General features: G+C 38.8%; 1 protein-coding gene across 1 annotated transcript; it reads left to right on the top strand.

Moving 5' to 3' along the window:
- The first annotated feature begins 845 nt into the window (after positions 1-845).
- On the top strand, positions 846-27,115 carry rell1 (RELT like 1). Its single transcript, XM_079257973.1, has 8 exons — positions 846-973; positions 7,942-8,148; positions 13,440-13,508; positions 16,281-16,335; positions 20,479-20,727; positions 22,546-22,678; positions 26,661-26,704; positions 26,784-27,115. The coding sequence occupies exons 1-7, from the start codon at positions 949-951 to the stop codon at positions 26,694-26,696; spliced, it is 774 nt and encodes a 257-aa protein (XP_079114099.1). The 5' UTR covers positions 846-948; the 3' UTR covers positions 26,697-26,704; positions 26,784-27,115.
- The last annotated feature ends 299 nt before the right edge of the window (positions 27,116-27,414 follow it).

The raw sequence follows: 27,414 nt of genomic DNA, 5'->3' as shown, positions 1-27,414 counted from the left end.
ATTTATCCCACTTTCTGGAATGAAAACACCCAGTTTTCCTCAACATTGACACAATGTGATCCATGATCACCTGCAACCAGATGTGCCTCTGTTTACAGATGTGTCCTCAACTTCCTGGTATAGCCAAATCCTACCACAAGCATTTTCTAACATTCATTTCCTCATGTTATCTGTTTCAGTACTATTCCCCATTTATACTTGCCACAAGTACTTTAGGACTACTTAGTCCTAAACTGCAATGTTTTATGCACTGGCAATATAAAAATACAGGTTTCTGCTTGTGCAAACATGTCCATGTTTTGAGGAAGGGTGCATGTTTACTGAGCGCATTATGTGCTGCATTTACTTGCACCGGGACAGTTGAGGTTTACCTGACTTCTTTACCCCTGCCCTTCATCTGCATCCATTTACAGAAAGCTTCAGAGCAGAAATTAAAATGAGAAAAGGGATTTCAATAATTGTTTCTCAACGCTGATCTTCAAAGTTAAATTCAAAGAGTCACTGCAGAAAAACAGTAATTTCCACTCAAAGTTGATCCACTTCTTAAATAACTAAATAGACAAGAATAAATAATGAAAAAAAATTACAATTTATATTGTCTGAATCAATCTAGCCTCTTCTGTCCACACGCATTAGAAACGTGTAAAATTGTACTATTTACACTATTAGTTTTCCGAAAACGCCATGACGTCTAAAACGCCGCAGGGTCAAATCAGCACGAAGGCGGAAGTAGCAATCAGTGCAAATCTCGCTTTTCTTCCTGCCTAGCGCTCTTTGTTGGGGGCGGGACAGGGCGCTTAGACGTTTATGAACCAGGAAATGTCAATGTTTGTGGTCGTTCCCTCCTTTAGTTGAGTTTTTCCAGTGTTAGATCTGACCAGAGGTCCAACAGTCGCCTGTCTGACGCGTTAACGACAGCCTTCAGGCAAGCTCCGGTCCGCTCCATCAATGGCCAATTCAACCGCCGCTCCGCGTGAGTTTCCCAGCTTTTTCCTCTTCATATGTGGATACGAAGTCGACGTAGCACATTTACAGTTGTTAATACTGTACATTTTCTGACATTAAACGCCTCTTCTGGGAGATTGCTATGATTTGAAAAGTCCTGATGTTGATATGTGACCACGTATGGGAATTAATTGGACATCCAAGTATTCAGGGGAGCTGTGACAGAATCTCGTCAAGAGATCAAGAAGCTAACGTGGAAGGAAAGAAAAATGCCTCTAATTAAAAATAAACCACAAACACTTATAATAATTTCTATTATATGCAATATGTTATCTCTATTTTATATTCCGTTTTAAAATCAGATTTACAACTTTTCAATGCACAAAATGTTTCAGTAAATCTAAACTGACCATTTAACAGTGCAGAAAGTTGGGTCTGCTCCTCTCATATAAATGTGGCTTCTTTTAAAACTTAACCTTTAAACAGCTTGGACAAATTGAAGTTATTTGGAATGGTTTATTGGATTGACAACAGGTTTATTTGCACCTCAAATAATAATATCAACTGATTAATGGCTGAAATGCAGATCGTGATTCTAGGAAAGCTTTTCAGCTTTTTGTCATCAAGAATGACAGTAGGCAAATATTTTTACTTTACAGCTTGTTGGTTGCCATGTTATTTAAGAGCATTTAAGATATTCAGATTCTGATTAAGCATTTAGTAATCCAAGGTTAAAAATCAGTTGATACATGATGCAAATGATCAGGCTATTAGTTAACATTTAAACCCTGCATTGACTCTGGTGGTCTGTTAGCCTCATTACGTATCTCATTAGCAATGATAAATGGTTTACAATGCATATAGTCTGCTGAAACACACAGGTCTGTGACTCTGTCTCAGGAAACACTTAGTTCACTTTTATCTAATTGTCATTGTACTTTGTAAAAGGCTGGAACCACTTCCATTTTCTGTGGCTCGCAGAAGAAAGGGGATGACTGTATGCTCATTCAGTTAGTATAGACACATAAAACATATTGCAAGGAATGCGTGTAAAGATGCATTTACATCTTTAAGAGTCCATGCTTGAGATGCTGTCACTTGCAGGCTGAGGAGGATAAAGAAAGGAAAAACCTAAAAACCAGAGGCAAAGATCCATGCATGCTGTTTGATTCCTAACGTGTCACCACTGATCCAGATAGATCTGCAGAAGAACGATTCCTGACACCTGGAACAGAATGAGCTTTGTGGTACATGAATGTGCCAACTTGTTTTGTAAAGATGGTAACTTTAAGTTAAAAGAACCTCAGCTGCAGTGCCATCTTTGTAATTAAGCAGATTTGCTTTCCATTCAATGCAACATATTTATTTCCTGAATGAGGGGAAAATGGGGAAACCACAGATGAACTGAGCCTTTTTATGTTATCAGGACAGCAACCCTCAAGAACCTTTGTTTGGTCTCATCCTGCTTTTTACTATCTTGACATGTGGAGTTCCTCTCTTCTTCTAATCTACATTTGCTCAGGTAAAACTGTCAACGCAGTCTTGGAAGGACCTGGTAGAGAAGAGAGATTAGAGTGAATGTTTTGACTCCAGTTCAGTGTGCAGATGGACAATGTTGTAAAAGTGAATGGAGGAGAGAAGCTGAGTTAGATCCTTTTAAGTGTCAGGTTACTATTTCAGTGCAACTGAAAGTTTAGAGTCATGTCGCTATATCTGTTGTTGCTCTGTCTTGTGTGTTACTTGCAGAGATATCACTGATAAAATTGGAGATTGATTAAAATTTAAATTAAACTAAGGAAAAACATTTCACATTAGGCCTTCAAAAACAATTAGCTCCTTGTATGCTGAGTTTTTCTGCTATATCAGTGAGAAGGAACATGATCATCCTCTTTTCTGAGATGTCCTTTCATCTTATGTTCTACATTGATTTAGCTAGATATGTGAAGTATAGTTTTCAAACTGTGGTGAGTTTTTACTTGAGACAAACTGTAGAAGGGATTGAAAAAGCTTGTGACATTTTTTTATTTGAGGTATTTGCAAACAAGACTATTTTCCTTCTGTGTATTCATACAGAGATTGATTTTACATCATTTTGTGATTGAAGATGTTAAGACTGGAATAACATTTGAGTTGATAGAATTTCTCAGCAGGAAATTTAAATAGGTCAATAAAAACGCTGACTAATAGATCATGCACTGAGCTGCAGATGGTATTTCACCTAAAGATTTTGTCACGGTGGACAGAAATGCTCCTTCACATATAGGATTAGAGAGAGCCTCTACTTTTCAGAGAGAACGTTATTAGTTGTTTTTGATGGCTTGAGTCTGGAATAGCTCATCTTTACAAAATTCCTCCTCTGCTTGCAGAAAAAGTTGACATTATCAGCCCAATCAGATGCTTACCTCTGACAGTCCTTTGTGTATAAATGGATCCCATTTAAGTTTCTGTCTCCTGCACAGGGCAGCAGGTGTAGAGAAAGACTCTTTGCAGTGGAAGAAACCTCGTTCAGAACCAGACTTGTGCTATTTCAATTTGTGAAAAGTAGCATAATTGTTGATATTTATTTCCTTCATCTCCATTTGGCATTGATGGAAACATAATACTTGGGTACGCATGTTTAATTTTCACTAAAGGTTTTCAGCTGGTGGCTACGCTTTCTTTATAAAAAACACATGAAATCAACACATAGAAGCTGAGTCTAAATAAACTAAATGAACATTGATGACTTTTTTTTTTATATGAAATATGCAGCTGTGATTTCTGTAGCTCCTTTTCAGACTCCCCTGTCCTCTGAATGTGTTTTCTAAGGATATGGTTGTGTAAGCATGTAGAAAGACTGGTTAACAAGGTTAGCTTCAGCAATACTTTGCTGCCTTCTCCAATTGACATGCAAATCAATGAGATTAGGGTACAAACACTGTATATGGCAAGTCAAGTTCTCCATGTCTACATGACAATTCTCAAGTCTGCTAAACAGTTTCATCCTGGATGGAGTTTCCCCAAAAAACATGAGTCATCTGTCAAATCTGAGCAGTTTACCACTAAGGATGTTTAAGTAATAAGTATCTGTGGACCTTTATCATGATTGTGTCAATTTTCCACTACTTTGTGTAAGTGAGTAAGGACCAGCCACTTAAAAACAGGTCTAAACTGGTTTCTTCACAGAAGTAAAAAGTTTAGATATTTGGTATTTAAACTTTTTGACAAAATTGCATTTTACCTTCTTCCTCTATATGTCAATGCTTGTTTATATGTGTCCTTCCACACAAATAAACCAGCATGACCTACAAATCATTGGCTCTTATAGATAGAGATGTAATGAAATGAAAAACCTGAACTAGTTATTATTCTCTGTTCACCGGCAGCGGTGTGGGAAATGCAAATGCATTCATTCATTGATTCATTCATTCATTCATCCCCAAACACATGCTGACTTGTGTCACAGGGGGCATTGGAAATTAGCTAACATTACTTAGAAGGTTTAAGGTGTGGCTAAACACCTACAAAATTTGAGTAACTGGTATATCAGTAGTTAAACACAGTCATTTTATGTACCAAATAAAAAAAAGTAAAAAAGATTTGATATTCTTGCAACCATATGTTGACTTTACATATCATTCATCATATTCTTTCATGTCTGATCTGGGAGAGATCTGAATATCGCTGGGAACTCTTCATGACACCTCTGTTTTTGTAAAGATGAATGTTGATAAAAAATAATGAACAACACTGCACATCTCTACACATTGTACTGATTATAGAGTATTCAACCAGAGGCTTCTCCACCTTCAGGGGCAGGAGGTAAATCCAGTGTTTTTCAACCACTGTGCTGTGGCGCAATAGTGTGTCTTGAGAGATCGTCACATGGGAAATCATCCAATGTCACTAATTGGTCTACATAACAGCTCTGTGTTCATCCGAACAGACCCAGGTTTCACACCGAGCGAGTAGAAATATGAATGTTGATTTAAAAAAAAAAAAAAAAAAAAAAAAAAAAAAAATTATTTTTTTTTTAAATGAATTCTTATTAAAGATATTTTGAAAAGAACCACTTCATATTGTTAATTTAGGCTACAGAGTTTAATTTTTTTTTTTTTTTTTTAACATTTTTGGTTTGTGGTGTCCCTTGTGATCTTTTCAATGAAGATTATGTACCTTGGCTTAAAAAAGGTTGAAAAACACTGGATAAATCTACTGGAGTAGGTTTTTACAACAACTATAGTCACTATTATTTCTTATATTTTATACACTGCTGCAATGTCATTCCAATTGGGAATTAATACAGTCTTTTTATATCAAAGTATCTTAATACTGGCAACCTCAATAAATTACTATTATTCCTAGAATTAAAATGATTTAGATTTTAAGTCCTCCTCCTTCTGTGTCACAATGTGTCTAGTTTTATTGGGTTGTAGATCAGTCTAGTTGTAGCAGGTCTTTACATCTGAGTCTGGATGTTGTCAGGTTTTTAAAAAAAAATGGAGGTTTTTCATTTAAAATAACAAACCAGTTTTGGTACTAGTAACAATGAAAAATGGACGTTGAATTAAACATTTACAAAAAAAAAAAAGACAAAGTTACGACATGAGAGAATTTCTAATGACGTGACACAATATCATATTGTTGTTGATTCATAGAAGTCATGCTGGGTTGTGGGAATTGATAATGAAAATGACCTTTTGTGCTTCCTTGCTTTATGAATTACCGGATGAATAAACATTGTATGAATCCACACTAGCATTTCATCTAGCATATCATCCAACTGTGGTTTATTTGAGATTTCTGACTCTGAATCCCCTTTACAGACTTTCCTCAACCTGTTTCCCAGTCTAATCTCTCTTAATGCTTTTAATACAGTCCTATAATTGGTCCGAGGATGGTTGTGAGTCAGTTGGAGAGGCATGGGGCTACGCAGGGGGGGGTCTAAAAGTGTGGTCGTCACTGATGTCATCTGCTAGAAAGGCAGAAACTCATTTGGTCACAGGGAGGTCACTGAACAGATGATGTTCAGTCTGATGCAGCATTCAGTCAGGACAATGGAGCAGCACAAATCCCCACATGCATCATGGGAGCAACATTGTTAGGTATTTGGAAACACTTGCCCATACATGCTGTGCTATAGCACATATCGAAAGTGCAAATATTATAGTGGCATGACTTCACCGCCGTGCCCATCTTATTGTTTCATTTTAACATTTTCTCTGACTTCTGCTGCAGTTTGCATACACGGAAATGGAGACAAAAGCCCTCTTGTGTGTTTTGCTGGAATGCTTCACGTGATCCATCGACAGCAGTTGCCACAGGATTGCTCGCCTTTAGCTGGCCATAAATCACTGTCTTAGAACAATGATCATGGCAGTGCATCCAGAATGTATAGCATACTAAAAATACAGCCACAAAACAATAAGATGTTTAAAAACCTTTGTTTTTTCTGTCCCAGTATGGAGCTTTTTCATTTATTTGCTTCTTGGTAGTTTCTTACATGACTGCCACATTCTACATCTTTGGTTTTGGATAATTGTGGTTGCTAAGCAACATTACATTGACCTCTTCTGAGCTGTGTACCATTGCCTCTTCTTAGGCTGTCAGACTGAACAATAAGAGTGTCTCCGTCGAGAATTTGTGGGATCTACTGATCGCTACGATGAGTCAGCTCCTTAATTTTGCCTTGTCATAGTGGACGATGAGTTTCTCTAACACTAATGCTAGATTTGGAATGAAAACTCATAAATCAAAGAAAGCATCAAAACAGATTAGCCAGACATATTGAGAAGTAGGGGTGTGAATCTAACAGCAATTCGATACCAATATTTGAGGCGACGATTCGATTCAGAATTGATTCTCGATTCAAACAGATTTTTGATTCTTAAGTATAAAAGATGCTACTTTCCCAAGTAACCTCATTCATCTATAAGCTAGAAAGAACTGAGAAATCATTAGGGTCTGTTCGATTTAAATTACAACATGTAATGTCGCTAATCATCATTTTTCTTAATTTCAGTTATAAAAAAAAAAACAAAAAAACACAGTAGCCAGACCATCATTCTGCTACTAAAATGCCCAAGAGACCAAGTAAAAAACAAAACAAAACAAAACAAAAAAACTATAAAAACAATGAAAATGACTAAATTTATAATGGATTATTTTTATTTGAAATTTCTTTTTTCTTTTTTAAACAAAAATATTTATTTTAAAATTGTGAAGTAAATTATCCACATTTTCGATTCCCCCGCCCCCCCCCCCCCCCCTTTTTTTTTTTTTTTTTTTTTTTTGTCCGATTCAATTCCCCACCTCTATTTAGAAATAAAATTCTTTACTTTAATCTATCTCTTTAGTTATTGCATTGATTGAACAGTATGTGGAGCTTATGAAGTCCTCCCAGAATACCCCTCTGAGGGGTCTTGTGGAAGCTATACTGTGGACTTTAGCCCTTTATGATTGGCTAGATAGCAGTGAAAGCAGGTGAAACTCACGCTACAGTGGTAAAGATTTGATTTTGTTCTTTTTGTTCCAGTCTGTTATAAAAGTTCCCTCAGATATACCCAACCCTGCTAAATAAAGGCTTGGTTTGTGTACTTGTGCAAACCCAACAGGATTAATTGATCTGTACTCGCAGAGAAATCCACAGTAAAATAGAAGCTGACAACTGTCACTCCAAATGAGACCGCAAAGCTGTGAGAGGGGGCACCTTTCATCTAATTAAACACTTCAAGGCCAGAAAATCTTGGCTGATGCAGGAAGAAGACATGAAAGTGCCGCTGTGTTGCTTCTGATAGTGTTTAAATCTCCTCAGCTGCTCTGCTCTGAGCTCATGTGTGTCCTCTGAGTCATTGTTGATATCAGGTTGCTATCAAGGACAGTGATGAAAATAATTATTTTCTTTCTTTGTCCTGTTGCAGCAACATTTGATTCAATAACGGCTTTTTCAAATGAAAAAGAAACAATAATAAATCATCCATTTTTTTTTTTTTTTTTTTTTTTTTAAAAATCTTGCAGCAGGGCAAACCACAGGTCCTGGAAAAGCTGAAACTGGAGGCAACCCAGACTACATTGCCTTTGTGCTAGTGCCGGCTTTCTTTCTTCTGGGCCTGCTCGGAGTGGTGGTCTGTCACGTGTTGAAGAGGAAGGGCTATCGGTGCACCACTGCCCAGGAGGATGAGGAAGTGTGTGAAGAAGAGGAGAGGGATCCTGAGCTGGGTGGAGGTAAGCGGATGAGACTGAAATAAATGGAATTTGAAGAGTCACTTTAAAAAGCACTGAGCTATGGCAAAAAAAAGTGTTTTGTGCAGACATATTTAATTCATTCATTCAGTGTTATGTAAAACAGCTAAGATCAGTGTCATGAAATTACTATGCCTGTTGCAGCTGTGTGTTTTTGGTTTTTGTCAGCTACTGTTTTCACGTGACATACCCGGGATTATTACTCAGGCAGATTCAAGTTAATCCAAGTTGTTGTGAAGAAAGACGTTAAACTTGTTTGACAGAACAGAAGCTCTGGTTGTGCTTTACAATAGATCTACGGTCGATATATCGGTGTGTTGTTGATGTGCAAGTGAGGAAACTTTTGCAATGGTAAGACAGAAACTGAGGTTTTATGATAATGTACTATGGCTAAACAGATCTGGTCTTTTTGTTTTTCAAATGCAGATGTGACTGTTACGTAGATGAACGTAATGTTATGTAACCGCTGATTGCTTAAATTATTCCCTAATGTTATTCCTTTTTTAATGTTACATTTACTTCGTATAGGTAACTACAGATATGCATTGCTGAGCAGGATGTAGCATTTATTTCCAGAGCTCCTGAAAAGCTGCTAAGTCACCCTTAAAGATTTTAGTCTGTGTTGTGTGAGGGCTTCACGGTGATATGGTGATTAGCACCACAGCCTCACAGCTAGAGGGTTGCTAGTTTGAGTCTCAGCTGGTGGAGGTTCGTACTGGGGCCTGTGTGGAGTTTGCATGTCTGTCCAAAGACATACACCTTTGGTTAGATGATCACTCTAAATTCTCCCTAGGACTGTTTTTGGGTGTGAATTTTGTTTTTAGGTGATGGAATGAGCAGCTGTCCAGGTTAAACCTCGCCTCCTGTCTGCTAATTGCTGGGATAGGCTCCAGCTTCCCCGCAACCATGAACTGGACTAAGTGATATAGAAAATTCAGAATGAATTGGTTAAATTCCTGGCAGCAGTAGTTTTAACTGTCTGGTCTTTGTCTTTGGATTTTTTAGTTAATATTGGTAAAAATGCTGTTTCAATAATCCAGCTGGGAAGAAATAAAAGCATGTTAAATCACCTTTGTGCCTTTTAAAAGTTAAAACAATCTTATCTGAGACGTATTAATAAGTTATAAGGTGATGATAACATGACTGTGGAAGCTTTGTTTTTTAGATATTCAAATCAATTAAGCTTTATTTGTATTGTGCCACTTCACAACAATGTCATCTCAGGGCGCTTTACGGACACATCAGTTATACTTCAAGTTACTTAATCTATTAAAGACCCAGAAGATGGGAACGGAAATTCTGCCATCTGCTGGGATTCAATTAAAATTATTTCTATTTTTGCTGAGTTTAACTGAAGGAAGTTTTCAGATGGCCAGTGTTTGATATCCAGCAGTCTTTTAGAGCACTTAACTTTCCATAGGCAGAAGCTTTAACTGCTAAGTATATCTGTGTGTCAGCATAAAAATTATATCAGGGAAGTATACACTGAACATAAAGTTGGTCCCAAAACCCCCCCACACCATAGACATATAGGATGGAAAGCATGTAAAAACTGTCCCTGAAATCCTGACCCAGTGCTTCAGTCTAAAAGTTAAAAGAATGACATAGTCAACCATGTGAAAAACTGCACTGAGGACCCAAAGCACCAGCATGAAAGACCCGACTGATAAGGTCTGAAGGAGTGGCAGCTAAAAAGGTGAAATGCCAAATTTACATGGGCTGCTCAAAATGTGACGTGACCTCAAAGGGGGGAAAAAAACCACTCCTTTTTATAAAAGTTACTTGCTTAAAAGAAACCAAAATAGATTTAAAATGGCACTTTTATTCTCTGAGATCTTCCCCCCCATGTCCCACCTATACAGTATACATTGTGTAACTAGCTTAATATTTAGCTAGCAGTGATGGCAAAAACTTGCCGACACAGTTATCATATTAGCTGACAAAACTGGTGGATTTCATTTGTAAATATCTCAGAAAATACACTGTATACAGCAAATGACCAAGAAATATTATTGTGAATCCGCTAATATTAGAACAGAAATGTCAAATTGAGGCAGGCAGCTCAGCCATTGGTCAGCTGTTAGCTGCAGCATTAGCTCACTTCTAATGAGCATGCTCCTTTTAAGAACATAAAATTTATAAACCCTTATTTAGACGTCTGAGGTTCAGATTAAAATGGCTTCAAATTAAAGGCTGCCTGCTTGTCACTAGTAAATGACCCAACATAGTGTACATTTTAAAGGCATTTCGCAGAAGCAACCCTGTTTTCTGTATGCATGTTTTATTCTCTAAATAAAGCAAAATGTTCTAGTGTCTTTCTTTTTAAATCCAGTGCTTGAGAACATCTAGATTTCAAACACTGTAAAAGCACTAACTCAGGAGTAGGATCGTGTGTGGGAGAGAAAAATAACCTTTTGTGTAAAGTAGATAGCACAGGAAAAAACCCAAAAGGCAATGGACTTCTTTGGAGTTCATTAGTAAAAGTAAAGCTATCAGTATTTAGGTTTGTTAATGCAATGACACCAGTGGTTCAGAGTTGCTTAATTTAGCACTATGCTAAATATAAAAAAATGGCCCCATGTCAAATTGATGGATGACGGTTTGTACTAATTCCACTTGTACATAATTTATTTCCTGTGGCAATGTTACCATTAAACCCAGTCAGTACAAGTTGAGCGCTCATATCATAGAAAGATATGATAGAAAAAAAATGAGATTTTAATGGCAAATTCAGGTCTTTTCTTTCTAAGAACTAGAGTAGACTGCGAAAACAAATATATCTGTTTATTTACACTGGTCAAACTTTTACAATGGTGCATTGGACGTTTTTCACTTTCTCTTCCTCTTTGCTTCACAGCAGCATGCAACTCAAGACATTCTTATCTCGATAAGGCATCAACTGATATTAAGAACCACGTTCTTGTGATGTGGCTGCGTCACAGTTCCTGACTAAGTTTTCACTGAGGTTTTCTGTTTTTCAGTTTTGTAAGAGTTAGCTCAAGGTCATAAATACAGCAAGAAGACCACTGGGTCCTTTCACCTGCCCCTGAGCATTTGCAGGCCTCAGTTACATTCCTGAATCTAATGAGTTGGCACACACAGGTGCAGATAATAATAAACTGGTGCGATAAGAAAACCACTAGCTACTGGTTTTTCTCTAGTTTTGTTTAAACAAACAGAAAAAAATATGTTAAACTCTTATGAATGAGATCTTATATTGAGGAGAATTTATATGTTACTTCACAGAAAGAGATCCTCTCTTTTTGAAGAAGCAGGAAAAGCAGGACATTTTACTTTGACTGGAGTTGTTTAGAGAGGTGAAAATCTCAGCACAAGAGTTTCCTTGTTCAGTCTTTCCCCATTCTTTATCTGTCATGCAAAGCTGAGAGGTGAGCTGTGCAGATGTTTTACATCAATAATAGGTCAGCTCTGGGTTATGTCAGGAAGAAGAGAAATGTCATGGAAAGAATGGATTGCTGACACTATGATGTGAGGACTGGTATGAATTTGTGGTGTCGTTCACGCCAGTCTGTTATACAGAGAACCCCTGTCTGGTTTTCAGTGTGATTCAACATGTCTACATGGTAAATGTAGTATCCATCCTGCTGTAAGTCTTCCATTCCTTTATTTAAACCAAGTCATCCTATAAAGGATGTTCTTTCCTTCTTTCATTAGAATTATTTTTGGCTAAATTCAATCTTGACCACTGCAGGACTTCATATAAAATCCTCATCAGCATGACATAGTTGTAATTCCATGAAAACTTTACCCTGATGTCTCTGCGTTTGCATGCGTGTTATCAGGGAGCCCTACCCTGTCTCTCTTGTGTCGAAACAAAGGCAAACGCAGAGCTTTTGTGCTCTGACCTCGCTAGTTAAGCGAGTCCACTCTCACAGAGATCAGATTTCCTCTTGGCTTGCTCCCGTTTTTAAAAAAAAAAAAAAAAAAAAAAAAAAAATAGATAAAATTCCCATTTCACCTTTTTATACAGTTAAAACTGCATATCACTGTTGATAATCATCAGTACCAGGCGATTCTTGAGAATGTAATTATTATGTTTATCAGTTGCTAAGAAAAACGGAGAAGGAAATCAACAGGAAACTCCAGGAAGTTGAAGCCACGTATGGGTGTGTACTGAGTGGAGGTTTTGCTTCACAGTGCTGAAACTGGTTTAATTATTACACTTTTTGTGGCTTTGTGCTTACAGTGTCACCATTTTACTGGATAAAACTGATATATATTTTTTTTTTTTTGCAAAGAATGAATCTTTAGAAGTGTATAGGTATGATTCATGCAGGTAATTATGTGCTTTTACAGGTTTTAGAGCATTTATAAATATCTTACCTTTAATATTGCGTGAAGTTGCCGTGCTTTGTGAAAGGTGCGATAGATCTTATGAAATATATATGACAAACCGACAGATGTATCAAACAAAGCTGCCGCACCCCGACAGCTCATTGTTTGTTCTACTTTCCTATCTTAACCAGCGTAGTTTCCTGTCACAACAAACATCTGTTTTACTGGACAGGTCTGTCATGGTGGGTGTTTGTGTTGATAACAGACGCTGACCTGTGTGCCAGTATTTAGCATAATCCACCATCCCTTACTTAATGTGATATTTCACCTTGCATGCATCCTCCTCCCCCTCCACTCAGGCAACATTACGGCCTATCTAGGAAGTTGTGATTACTTTCTGATCACACCCTGTTGTCTTGTGGTTGTGTGAACAGGTCACTCTGCAAAGCAGGATCATTGCATTCCTTCCTGTTTTGTAATTACGGTCTTAGATCTGCTTGCGTCCGCCTCTACTATAGTCAAAATGTGTTTACTCAACGGATCCATTGCAAGCCCCATAGTTCAAGCTGCTAGTCATATTTTGAAGTGGCCTCAGCTGGATCACGGCTGCTGATTTGATTAGATTCAGACTGTCTGGTTATTTTAAATTCCTCATTCTAGTTTCAATCTTAGCATTGCCCACGCTTGACCAGTTCTTGTAGCTCTGAATTAAAAAGGGAAAGCCCTCTCCGCCCAGAACTGAAAGCAGACGAACTGTTTTATTATTTCTAATTTAGATTTACTGAGCCTGAATTGGAAGCGCTTTCACAACAGAACAGTTTAGCTGCATTAGTTACTCTGTGTTTCCTGTCATCTGTATTTGATTTCCATCACTGATGTGTGCTAAACTGCAGCCTGAATGACGTTGATGCTGTCAACGTGTCTGTTATGTCAAAGCTAACTGACTTTTATTGCTGTGTTTCTTTTTGTGCTTTCAGAACTAAATGACACCCTCAGCGACACGGACACAGTTGGAAACATTGTCCAGTACATCATGAAAAACGAAGGTATGTGTCCAATCAGTCTCCCCACATTGATAGTTTTGCTTCTTTTTATTACAATTTAATACTGGATTTGAGTGGGATTTTCCCCCCCCCCCTTTGACCCCATTTTGCCCCCTTCCATTGAAGTCACTCTGTATGCTGTATGGGAAGGTTCCTTTTCACACAGCAGGCAGGAAGGAAGTCAGGGCCGGAGTCTGAGCTCTGGTGTGTTTGTACGGAGCTCTTCTTGGAAGAGCTTGGCTCAGGAATTAAGGGTTTGAGTGGAAGTTCATCTCCTGGACAGCTATGTTGGGATTTTTAGAGACAAAACTTGTGGTGGTAGTAATTTACACAAAGTGTAAAAGTTAAATTGTTGTCTTCCACCAGGTTTAAGCAACAGTTACAGCCGCCGTTTTATGATCTTATTGCTTTTACTTACAACATGGGGTAATAAATCATTTCCTTGAGCTGAATTATGGTAGTAAATCACAAGTAGCAACACAAATGAGGTTCAGCATTTTTGTTGTATTTCTAAATATAAGAGTTTTAAAGTAATACTTCAGCTGAACTATGCTTAAATCTAATGCATCAATCAGCATTGATTTGTAAATGTGACATTAGCTGTGCACTTCAAACCATTAGGATGACTAATACATACATTGTGACACACACAGAAAGTGTAGTCGTGTCGGCGGTTGCCCATTACCCCCCCATCTGTCCCATGAGCTGACTCATCACTGCTCTCGTAGTGAGAGTTAAGGTCATGGCAGTGGGAGTCCTGTATTTGTGAATCATACCTCAGTGTCCGTCTTCCTGCAGGGACAAAGTTCAGTTTAGACCATATATTCATATTAATACAACACAAATGTATATTTTAACGCCCTGTTGATCATTCAACCCTGAACATAAACAGCGGATTTTCAGAAATAAATGAAACATTATGTTCATCTGGAGCACATGGTGCAATATTCCTTGTTGACGTTTCCATTTCAACAGCAGAGAAAAGAGAAAAACAAAAACAGAGGGACATGCTGAGCATGCAGCAGTCATAAGCAGACAGATGAAACGCTGCCCTCTACTGTCCCACATGAGACACTCAGCCTTTGCACTCCAGCCACATTTGCTGGTATTCATCAGGGAATGAAGCTAAACTAGGAAAGGCTTTGCTGAGCTAAAAACATAGCTCAGAGGGAGGGTTGAGAATCATTTCAGGAACATTTATTGTGTTGCAGTGTCGTATCCAGTCCCTTACTTGCAGGAATAAAAAATATTGCTAGATGCTAAAACCTTGGCTTTTCTTTTTATCATTAGTTATCTTCTTACCACAAAAGGTGCTTTCTCGCTTTAAAGAGTTGGCGTAACTGTCAACATATTGCCTTGTTTATTTATTTATTTAAAAATTGGGATGAATCATCTGCACTGTGGTGTTTATCGAACATGCTTCATTAATGAAACGGTGCAGGAAAAACCAAGGTTTACCAGGATAATCACGAACTATTCCACTACTATAACTCACCAAACTTCCTAAACCACACAGGGCTTGAACCTAAACTGAGTGTGGCCTGTTAAGTAGGCTTTTAAAAGAAATATTGAAGTAATTGTGTTTTAAATATATTGTTGTACAGCAGGTTTTTATTCGCCCTTTATAACAAACACACATACTCAGTCAAAGCGTTGCGGACCCCAGGTTGAAAATCGCTATACTAAACATCAGTAGTCGCAGCTCTTTGGGAAGTTTTGGGCATGGCTGGGTCGTGACCCAGCTGCTGTCAGGCAGAAAGCTGGGGTTGGAAGAAATATTCCTGACTAAATCCAGAAGAATATGAGTTTAGCTCAAGTTTATTTGTTTACACTTTGGTAAGTCAGTCAGAAATGGCCTTTGGGAAAAAACTGTAATGCATTTTAAAAGGAAATTATTCCAGGCCACATTCAGACATGTCTGTCCTTACTTTTCCCTCACAAAGTGCCGAGGCTAAAAGCAGTAGGAGGAGTTCAAATGAAGAAGTGAATAATTTGAAAATGTAATGGCTGCTGTGACCTTCTCAGGAAAGAAATGATGAGGAAAATGCTGATAAGAAAATGTGTTTTCCAGCCCTTTTAAAAGACTGAAATCACCCTAAAGCCTTTCTAAGAACTTACTCTCATCTCTTTAGAGGTGTAAAAACGACTTGATCTAAGGAAGGTGCTTCTGAAACATCTTGTGGTTTCTTCCTGATATGAAAGATGTGCAGGGTGATGAGGAGGGCAATGCTTTTAGTCAGACGTCTGAGTATTTATGTGAAATCAGTCCAGGAATCTTCTGCATGAGTCATTTCTTGCTTCCTGGTTCCTTACATTATCTGTGTACTTGCAGCACAGTCAGTGAATGCATCAGGGGACGATGTCAGCAAAATGTTCCCCCAGGAGCAAAATATGTAAATGTAAATTTGCGCTGTCAGGTTTGGTAATGTTACTTTGCCTACGAGCTCAAGCTTGTTGTTGATGGGTGTGAGAAGTGCTAAAAAAAAAAAAAAAAAAAAAAAAAACCTCCCTGCATGTGAACGTTGACATGAATGTTTAGTCATATTTTGCAGCAAGTATTTTTTGTTTTATTATTTATCTTTTTTCTGGATCAGAATAATCGCCTCAAACTGCCGTTCAGTGATTTATGCAAATGTGTCTTTTAATCTTGTTAAAGATTTAATCATTTGTAGCAATCTTTCAATAAGTTTGCTGCTTTTGAAGTCAGCGAAGCGTTCTCACGGCACTTTAATCTCCCTCCTCCTCTCTTGCCTCTCTGCCTTTTTTCTTCCACAGCGAACTCGGATGCCCTGAAAGCCATGCTTCATGAGAACAGTGTCGAATCAGATGGGTAAGTATCCTCATTTTACTGTCAACAGAAAATCAATGTTTTACTAAAAAGGCTGTCTGTCTTTGTCCAGTTTCCTTTAAATGAAGAGCCCTTTGTTTTAATCACCTCGTTCGCCAGGCGGCAGCATAGCCCTCCTTTTTCAGTCTGTTCGAGTCACTTGTGAATCAGCTGTAAACACAGAGCAGGACAAGAACTGTCTGAGCAATCAGGCCACATTTCTCTTCTGATTCTTGTCCAGATTGGCGAGGTTTGATTGAGGGCAAGCAGCTGGAGACATTTGCCAAACTGCTGCTGTACCACATATGAGATCATTGTGGGATTACTAAACCATGTTGCACGCAGATGCTGGCATAATTTCTTATTTGGCACTTTGCCAAACCACATTATCGTTCTATAACTGTAAATATAAAACAGTTCTAATATTTTATTTATAGATTGAATTATTGGACGATTCTGTCTTTATAGTCAGTCATCTCTTGGGACTCAAATGAGTTTTTCCACTGAGGATTTGCTGCTTTCTGGCTCTTGTCACACAGAAGTAGTAGGCCTACATTAAAAAAAAAAAAACAAAAAAAAAAAAACAACTTTTAACAATTCTAATTTTCCATACCATGAAAGCTATTTACTTGCAAATAAACTAATTGCTAGATTGAGTGATTAGTTAAGTGGTTTATCCTGACTAAACGGTAAACAACTGATTTATGTGCTATAAAAAAGCAAAAACTTTTCATTTAAAGGCACCAAAAACTGCAAAGTGTCCCATGTATTATTCCTTAGCATGCTGGCTAATTGTCCCAGTAGTTACAGTAGTTGCTAAAGAGTACTTTTTATCTAAATGCTACACTTTTATTTTCTCATTATGTGTAGAGTTTAGACTAACACACTCTGTCCTGCTCTTTATTGGATTTATTTAAAGTTTTTAAAAAAAACAAAAAACAAAAAAAGCTCCAAATATTGTGACTTTTAAGCTGATTTTGAACTGGATTTGGTTGAAAATTGTTATGAACACTGAGGAAATCTTAAGGATAAGTTACTTCGTGTATTAGGGACACATTATAACCGAGTACAGAAAAAAAAAACCCCACCAGATGGTGCTTGGAACGACTTATTGATTTTACTCTCTGTAGGTGTTACTTTTGGACCCCAATACTTTGCATATATCAATCCAACTGGTAAAATGTGTGTATGACTTAAAACCCATTAAATTGACTGGGAAGATTAGGTAGGAGCAGAGTTCTCCATCTGCTCGTGTAACTAGCTTAATATTTAGCTAGCAGCGGTGGCTAAAGCAGGCAGACACGATTATCATATTAGCTGGGAAAACTGGTAGATTTAATCTGGAAATATCTCAGAAAATACACTGTATACAGCAAATGACCAAAAATTAATCCACTAATATTAGAACAGAAATGTCAATTTGAGGCAGACTGCTCAGCCATTGGTCCACTGTTAGCTGCAGCATTAGCTCACTTCTAATTAGCATGCTCCTTTTAAGAACATAAAATCTATAAACCCTTATTTTAGACTTCAGAGGTTCATATTTAAATGGCTTCAAATTAAAGGCTGCCTGCTTGTCACTATAAAAAGACCCTTAAATGCAAAAGTAAATGCTAAGGGTTTAAGCCGCCTCAGAATGGGCGTTTTTAGCCGTCTTCCTGCTATTTGTCTGTTGAGAGTAATGAGCTGAGCACGAGCGCTTGTGGTGCCTCTTTGCCTCTGAGATAAGAAGAGAGCGAGTTTGGCAGATGGACAGATTGGAGGAGGAGACGCTTGTGACAGTAGAGGAGTCAAAGTAAATCTAGTTAGTGGACTATGTTTCCCCCTCTCTCTCTCTCTCTCTCTGGCTGTCATCTTCCTTTCCCGGCTACACATCACTATGGAAGGAAAGCAGCTGGAGAGGAGACATGTTCTTTTTTATTAGGGATAACTAGTAGGAGTGTTTCCTTGGCAATGCTTGGTCACAAGAAAAGGGAAAATTTAGTACAAAGTCTGTAATGGCACACAGGCGCTCATAGTTTCTTTCATGTGTCTTACCTCTTCAGTCCCCTCTACCGCTACCTTCATCCCTTTGGTTTTTCATCACTCTTTTCATTCTGTTCATTTCTCTCTGTACTTCTTCTTCCTTTGGCTGTTACATTCCACATCTTTCTCCTTCTCAAAGGCAGGATGGGCAGCCTGCCAATCGTTCACTTAGAGATGGTCAATGGGAGGGAAAGAGGGGCAATGCTTGGGGTGATTTATGGAATACATGGAGGCGGAAAGACGGCCTGAGAGGAGGAGGAGGAGGAAGAGCGAGGAATAGAGGGTGGAAGAGGGGCTGTGAGCAGCAGAGTGACTGTAGTGTGGCCAAGGCTCGCTATCTGCCTCGCCAGATTGGCTTCTTAACTTCACCTCTCCTCGGTGGTTGAGCCAAGCACCTCTGCACAATCCCTCAGTCCCTCCTTCTTCATCGCCCCTCTAAAGACTCTGTTTATCTTGTCTACTTCATGTCCTGTCTTCCTCCTGTGGATCAAACTCATGTTTCATACCTCTACTCATCAGGAATCCTAACTATACATGCACATGATGAATAATGATGCATACTGGTTTGAGGAAAATCTTTTCCCTTCAGATGAAAACACTTCAAAGTGTCACTTTTTCCCTGTTTTTGAATATGTCAAAGGTGATTGGAGATATTTGTGATTTTTTTTGGGGGGGGGAATTTTGCTTCCAGTTACAGTTAATGAGGCTTCATCTTGGTCCTTTACAACCATGTTAAAGGAGGCCTATACTGCCACCTGCTGGTGTTAATACTGTTCTGCAACAGTGATATATGATTGAAATATGGTTGGGTACTACTACTACTACTACTACGAATAATAATAAGAAGAAGAACAATAATAATAATAATAATAATAATAAGAACATTAATAATAATAATAAGAAGAAGAAGAACAATAATAAATAATCATAATAATAATAAAAATGATTAGTATGGTAAATATTAGAATGATTTTTTTAAAAAAAAGGATGATGATAGGTTACAAATAAATAATAAAAATTGGACAAAAATCACTGAGTTTCTTTCTTGTTTTTCAAAAGGTTTCCCATTTTTGGCCATAAATATATCAGTCTGCCATCTCCTCAATTAATTTTTTAACTTTTTGCCAAACTTTGTTGAAGGGAAATCTCCGCAGCTGGACAAAAGATGGTAAAGCTCAAAATTCAGGTTATTAGTTTTTGCCCATCTTGGCCAGTTTTGTAATGTTTCAGCCAACTTTTTAACAGGCACTAATAGCTGCTGTGGACGTGTTCAGCTCTGGATACATAACTGCAATAAACATATCCATGTGAAATTCTCAGACTATAGCGACCTTTTCGTTTGAGTTAATCTTTTAAAAGAAAATATCTGGAGACGGTGATGAGCAGCAGAGCGCAGCAGGTTGGATTTTAGTCCTTCAGCCTTTGCTTGGGTCAGTAATCAACCATTGTTATGGCTATCATATACACACATTTACTGTGTATTTCATGTTTATATCTTTTTGTTGAAACCAGACAAGTGAGCCGACCCCAGTTAAAGTCTCAATGCAGTTCTGAGATGATCATAATGAAAAAAGCTGGATTTGTCAGAATAATATTAAACAGTATCTGCACTGTAATTTATATTTGATATCTGATCCAAACAGAACTTTGCTCTCATTCTTACCTTAACAATGATCAATGAACAGTTGTTCTCACGGAGCTTGTCAGTAATTACGCAAATGCATGAAATATTAATGTCATTCTGTAGTGATGGGCCATATTAAAAGGGACTCTGCAGAACAGAATAAGCTTTGATTTTTCTCTGTAAAATGGATTAAATGAAAGTCGATGGCCAGTTTGTGAAGTTTCTCTGGATTTAATATTTGCTCGTAGCCTGGTACTCTAACAGTTACTGGCCTATAAAAGATTTTCCTGCTGCATAATTACTGTTCAGGGGCTGGTTTACATTATATGTGCTGCCAAGACAGGCAGCAGCTCTTCAGCAGCAACCCTGGTTTAAACACTTGTGCCAACCATGTAGAATTAATGCAAGATAACAGAATCATTAATGAAGCCAAGGGGGGTTAAATTATGCACTTAAAGTCTTTAAATAATCTTTAATTTCTGGTTGTTTGTGTTTAGTCCTCCCCTCAGCCCCACTTCTATCAGCTCTTCAACCCCTCCGTTGACCCCCGTGTCGCCCAGGGCGCCCCCCGGAGCTGCAAAACACACCTGCAACCACCTGCACACTATTGGAGGCCCCGGCGGCCACAAGAACATTTGCACACGCTGCAGCCAGAAGAAATGGCCGCTGTTCAGGAGGCCGTCGGCCCGCAAGTCCGAGCAACGCCGCAGTCACCCCGGAGAAGTCACGGTCCTGGCCGTGGGCAGGTACATGTGTGAGGTTAATGACTAAAAAGGAGAACTCACTGCCGCTGTTCTGCAGCCTAAAATGTTGCTCTGAATTATACAAGACAATGCAAAGGTTAATTAATACCTTGTGTTCTCCTGAGAGGCATCAAACACTCGTCCGAGGCGACGATCAAACATTAACTCTGAATAATCATCCATGAAGAATCTTCTTTTAATTACACAGTCTGCTGTGCATTGTCGCACCAGACTGCTGATGTGGAAAATACCAAAAATTGACGGTGGAGCCTGAGAAAACCGAGGTTTCAGTGCTTGTCCTGCTGAGTGGTGCGACCCCTGTCAAAGGTACACTAACCAGGAGAGGTTCCCACTAAACTTGGTGGCAGTAACAAGGAAATAACAGCTTCACGCCACAGCCTCGCAGGAAACTCATTTCCACCATTGTTGTTTGAGGCAGTGGTTTCCAACCGACTGTCCTTGGAAAACCTCCTTCATGAAACTACCAGCAAGTAATGTGAGAAAAAAAGCTGTGATCATAACCCTAACCCAGTGGTTCCCCTACCTCCCCCATCCCACTACCACATGCAACGCCCTTCATAACTCTGGGGCCATTTGAGGCGATGCTTTATGTTGACAAATAATTTGCATCGGGGTGTTTCTCAGATTTCCTTCATTAACTTATTGGATGCTGAATATTTAAGTGTCAAAATGCACCCCTGGAGCGTGCACCCTACATGTTGCGCATTCCGAAGACTCCCCGACACACGCACCCAGCCAAATTGACCCCCCACATTCCTCAGTCCCGACAGAAGAGCCAAAAATCTTTCAAAACGCTCGTGGCTTCTGCTGCAGAAATGCCTGTGGTGCAGAAAAAGTCCAGCTCACTGACCTCACCAAGCCTTGCAGTATGTGGATGAAACCTGACTGGATGCACAACTTACTACACCAGTCTTTTTTTTTTGTTGCTTTTTTGCTTTAGTTTTGATTAAGAGTAGATGTTAAAATGTTTCAGACAGCAGATTTTTGTGACCCTCATTCATTGAAAAAAATGCTAATTTTTTAGGCTCCAAAGTGGCTCTATGTGAATGAAACATCCAAAGGTTAACAAAGGAAATGAAGCAACTCTTCTTCATGTGAATCTGCATTAAATTCAACAATCACACATGATCTGTACTGTGAAATCCTTATCAAGCACTATGCTTTTCTGTAACCACCCCCCCATCTCCCAGGGGGGGGTCAGGGACCACAGGTTTGAGTTAAGAAATGAGTGTGCTGACTGCCTCAGTTAGAGTTAAATCACCCGTTTCCATCCGTAACTTATTAAACGTATATTAGAGAGCATCACTTTGTCCGACAGTGAAGTCTGGGAAGGAAACGGCCTCGTTGCTGTCACACTGCCAGGATTTCTCATCTTTAGCTTCCTACAGAGACCTAATTGGGATGCAGAGAGGCAGCTTTTCATTTACACACTCAAATGATGGTCGTGTGCGCAGAGGGTCAGCATGACCTGGATACGAATATTAATTTGCTGATATAATTAAAGCTTTTTTTCTGTGTGCGCGTGTGTGTGCGTGTGCGTGCTTTGGAGTGGGTGGGTGGTTGAGAGGGCTGTCATGTTCGAGGAAGCAGGAGTGTTTGTGTGTAGAAGCAGATGTCAATGGAGGGATCAGCCTCATCTGTTTGCATGGTTTCTATATGCCATATAAAGATCATAATTAGAAAAATAAACTGCAACCAAATAATTTGAAATAGAATATAAATTCTTTATATTGAAATAAAATCATGCACCATGTATGAAGGATGCACCAGCCTTTAAAAGCTTTTTATTTGTTTTACCAGGTTTCGTGTGACAAAGTGTGAAAAACAGCCCAAGGAGCGACGGACTCTGCTAGTATTAGACACCAACGGCAGCGTCCCTTCAACACCCACAACGGTGGAACCCCCCAGCCGCACGACGTCTGAGTCCCAGCAGGTTTGTCATTTCACTCCCGTTTCTCTCTCTAGCTGTGTAAAAGCTGGTCTCTCTGCGCTCCCAGTATTGTGTAACAAATGATCTGCCAAACTCAATCAGGCTAACGCAACACTTACCTTATGGATATACAGGAAGCTGGAACCGTTACAAGAAGGCAGCTGGGGCTTAGACATTCAAACTAAATGTTGGAGCACATCAACATTCAGATGTTTTAACTTGTATAAAGAAAAATGCAGAATAAAAAAAATAAAGTGAGTCTTTCTCAGCTGCTCCTAATATGCATAATTCAGTTTGTTGTCCTGCTTGAACTTCCCAGCTTGCGCATCTTCAACTCTTTCACTACTCAGGTTCTGTAACTTCTATGCTCAGAAGAATAAGGTTTTAATAGGATATGTTTATTATTTTGGTTTGAAAAAATTTGAGGTCTCATCAAATTGCACTCGTCGAGCAAGATATGATGTCTCTTTTCCATTAGTGTCAGTATAGTATGACCCTAACCCTTGTCTCAACTTATCTCGCCTCAACTCGTCTCAGCTTGGTCCTGTTTTTTTTTCCATTACAATTTAATACCAGGTCTAAAATGGTTTGTGTGAAATCGGTGTGATGTCAGCGTTGTGCACGATAAGCTCTAGTAACAACACAGGATCTAGAGCAGTGTTTCTCAGTTCCCGTCCTCAGGCCCCCCTGCCCTGCATGTTTTATAGTAGAGCTGTGAAGATATGCTTTTGTCCCGATTCGATTACGATTTTTTGGGTGCCGATTCGATTGAAACTGCGATTCTCAAAATTCTTCGATATTGCTGATTTAAGTAGATTTAAAACAAACCAAAAAAAAGACTATTTTTTGCTCGTCATTTTTCTTGATTTCAGTTAGGAAAAAAACACAACACCGTAGCCAGACCATCATTCTGTTGCTATAACGCCCAAGAAGACAAGTAAAAAGATCAATAAAAACAATAAAAATGACAAAAAAATTTTATGGTGGGTTCATTTTATTTAACTGAAAAAAAAATATATTTAATATTATTTAAAATTGTGAAACAAAAAAATCCACATTTTTTTATTTTTCAAGTTGATTTTCTCACCCCTATTTTACAGGCAACCCTTCTTTAACACACCTGAATGAAATAAAGGGCTTGTTGACAGGTCTAAAACAGGCAGGGAAGGGGGGGCCTGAGGACCGGAACGGAGAAACACTGACCTAGAGGCAATCTATTTGGTCTGTAGCTCACCAGTCGCTGACCATAAATTATATCCATTTGTTGGAACCACTTCCAGTCATTGAGTTGGAAAGCTCTTGTTAGTATTTTTCATTTCGTGTTGCTCCATCTAGTTCCCTCTGTATCCTTTCCTCAGCAACCAAGCAAAGAGATGTCTCCGCCTCAGAGTTGGACCACGGAACAGACTTTAGTTGCACCATTGCTTGTCACGTAATGTAAACAACTTGCGAGTTGGAGTCGCTCTTCCAGTGATGTCACTCCCTGACCTCTTGCATGCAGTCTGGCAACGTCACACACAACCCGACTCAGCTTGCTTAGAACCTCGGATGAGGAGATGCATAAAAAGTACCGGCAAACGGGTACAAAAGCTGAGTGGAAAACCCGATAAACTGAGCCGAGGCGAGTTAAAGCTGCGGTAGGTGATGGTGGGGAGCTAGCATGATGTGAAAGTGACATCCTGTCTTGTTTTGCTCCTTGCATGATCCAAGGCTTTTTTTTTTTTTTTTTTACCTCCACCAAGGAGGTTATGTTTTTACCGGCGCTTATCTGGTTGTGTTCAAGATAATTCAAAAGGTTATGGATGGATTTTAGTTAAATTTTCAGGAGTTGTTGGAAAAGGAAAAACTGATTTAATTTTGGTGGTGATCCGGATCACCATTCGGATCCAGGAATTTTTAAAGGCCGTGGCAGAAGTTTGTGCTCTGAGTTCTTTTCTAGCTTTTTCCACCAACGATTTTCTCTTTCTCGGCTGTTTAGTGGGATGAGGCAAATAAATTAATCCGGGTCGGGGAAATCCTTCCTGCATTTTCCCAGCTGTGAAGAAGCTTCACAGAATATCAGAAATGAACAACTTCAATTCGGCCCAAACCTTTTCAATGGTCAGAGTTTTTACAGATTTACAGTAAACTAAAGGGTCTAACTATATTTCTTATTGTTCATGATTACAAAATGTATAGACTACCACCAGGATGAGGAACCACTTCACCTAGAGTATAAAAAAAATGTCTGAGCAACATTACCTACCGCAGCTTTAAGTTGAGACAAGCTGATACTAACGGAAAAGGGCCAAGATATGTTTCTCTGCAGACACACCTTTTCTTTCAAGTTAGGAAAAATAAGGAAAAAACTCTGTTAAAGCTTGCTTCCTCTTTGCTTCCTGTCACTCCATCTTTTGACTATAATGGAGTAGATGAATCTCACTTGAGTAAAATCAGAAAAACGTAATTATCTGCAGCTTAAGAGCCCAGCTATCACCTCTAGCTCTTCTGTCTGCTATGCGGATCAGAAACATTGTCCACATGTCGCTCAGTGGCTGATTTGACTGTTTACTGGACTGAGAAAATCATAAATTCTTCCTCTACTGTGAAAAGCGACGTTGCTACGAGTTAATGTCTTATCCTTCCTCTTCAGCAGTACAAGAAGACAGAAAATGTGCAATGCAGATGGCTGTAAAGCTACTTTAACTGTGCACTCATTTGCTCTGAATATTTCTCATCAGAGGTGTGTGCTTGATAATTGCATGTAATGTTAAAATATACAGTCATGCTTATTTTCAGGCTATTATTTTTCCATCAGAAGTCAGTTTTGAAGTATTGTAATGATAGTTTTCAAGCCTCTTCGTGGTGTACACTTCATTCCTCTCTGCCACAAACCTCCTTGAGGGAAAAAAATAATGCTTACAGAATCCTCTGAGAGGTGATTGAAGCATTGTCTAGTAGTCTGGGAGAGGGGTGGGCTCACCGTGGCACTATTTTGGTTGTTTTCATAAAGAAAAGTCTTAATAATACCAGTTATCTGCTCCACAGCCTCTTTAGTTCAAACAACACTGATCACTTCCAAACAATGCACTGACTTATGCTGCCACGAATAAATGTAAACATATCCAAATCCAGAAATTAAAAAATCTATTTTATACTTTGGAGACAAATTTCTGAACAGCTAAACATTTAGGTCCAATCCTCTTGGTGATGTTTTTTCTTTTTTTTAAGAAAGTAGATTAATTTTTTTCAGTAACTCTTACCCACATTGTCCTGTTGGTTCCTCTCAGTGTGAGTTCCAGGTAGAAACGCTGCTTAAAGCTGCTGTCGGGCCTGTTATACAACCATTCAAAGTCATTTATAGAAAACCTTTTCATAATTAATAGAAAGATGGGTTAAAGAAAAAAAAAGATCTGTTTAAAAAACAAAACAAAAAAAAACTTTTTTAAAACAAAATTACATTTCAAGGAAAAGATCCATAAATATACAATAAAATAAGTACAAATTAAATATTTGTCTGATTTCAGAACTGATGGGTTTGGTTGGGGATCTATGTTCTTTTCCGCCTCTAAACTTTCTGTGGAAGTGACCTGAAATATTTTTTGTACTTTCTGAAAAAACCTTCTGTGTTTATAACAGCTGGTTCCTGTTTTAAAGCTGAAATTCATCCTGATGCAGAGACTTAGTAAACTGGAGGATTTCTGCCTCCGTTTCAGACTTTCCTTTTTAATCTTTGTTTACCCATCCGGCTCTACTGAATCAGCATCCTGAACATGTTTGCTGTAGGGCGAGAAAACATTACGTTCATTAACATTCATGTTTGCTCCATTTTCTTTTTCTTTTTTTTTTTATAATGTCAACTTGTGTGTTTGTCCTTTTTCATGCAGATTGTTTGATCAGGAAGAGAAAAGCTCAAGAAAAAAAAAGGAAACAAATCCTTTCCAACTGAAAATCCCCTTAACTTTGTATTTTACGCAACAACAAACAATTATTTCTCTGTTTTCAGGAGCAGATGGAGAACCTGGACAAGGAGAAGCGATAGAAATCCAGGTAACTGGTTTCTCATCCGCTGCTTTCCATCTCATGTCTTTTAATGGAGTCTGACTTCATTTCTTCCTGAACTTCACAGCTGTCCAAAGAGAGCCGAAGCAACATCTGGACACTTTTTAAAATCCAAATGAGGACACTGAAACATCAGCAGAGGAGGGATGAACGGACCCAGCAGGTGTCGCTCCACAGGGAGGAAAGCATCCTGCTGCTGATGTTGTTTTACTTGTATCGGGGGGGGGGGAGAAAATACACAAGTGTTAAATCCACTCAATTCCCCCCCTGTGATAAGATCTGCCACAGTGCCTTGCTCAGTGACTTTGAAGCAAGGTGGCTGCTTCATGTTGCCACTTACTGTGATGGCCTTACCTGACACGCCCATCTGGCCCATGATGCATGTACATGTTTTTAAAAGTGGAGGTATGAACGAAGTTTTGTGTTTTTCTTTTGTCATGTCATCCATTTTATTTATATAACTACACCCCGGAAACGGGGGCAGCCAACGTGAGAGAAAGTTGGAAGGTTGTTGTTCCCAAGCAGGAAGTGGAACAGCTTGATGCATCGGCCACGCCGCCAGGAAGAAGACAACACACGTGGAAGAAGATATTACCATGTCTGATATTTGGTGCGTGTGATGTCGAAGTGTGCTCTGTTGTCAGAGCGACGGTGCATGTTTCTGGCTTTTTACTGTCTGATCATCGTCTTTCTTCATG

This window comes from Telmatherina bonti, assembly GCF_933228915.1.
Source record: "Telmatherina bonti genome assembly, chromosome: 18".
Classification (NCBI taxonomy): domain Eukaryota; kingdom Metazoa; phylum Chordata; class Actinopteri; order Atheriniformes; family Telmatherinidae; genus Telmatherina; species Telmatherina bonti.
Note: the sequence above shows the minus strand (reverse complement) of the source record. Positions and strands in the feature narration are given on the sequence as shown.

What these genes read in the sequence shown, in the direction of transcription:
- rell1 (XM_079257973.1), top strand. Translation starts at nt 949, where the DNA reads ATGGCCAATTCAACCGCCGCTCCGC. An exon ending in GGATCCTGAGCTGGGTGGAG is followed by an intron (nt 8,149 to 13,439) that starts GTAAGCGGATGA and finishes TTGTGCTTTCAG; the next exon opens with AACTAAATGACACCCTCAGC. An exon ending in AACAGTGTCGAATCAGATGG is followed by an intron (nt 16,336 to 20,478) that starts GTAAGTATCCTC and finishes GTTTGTGTTTAG; the next exon opens with TCCTCCCCTCAGCCCCACTT.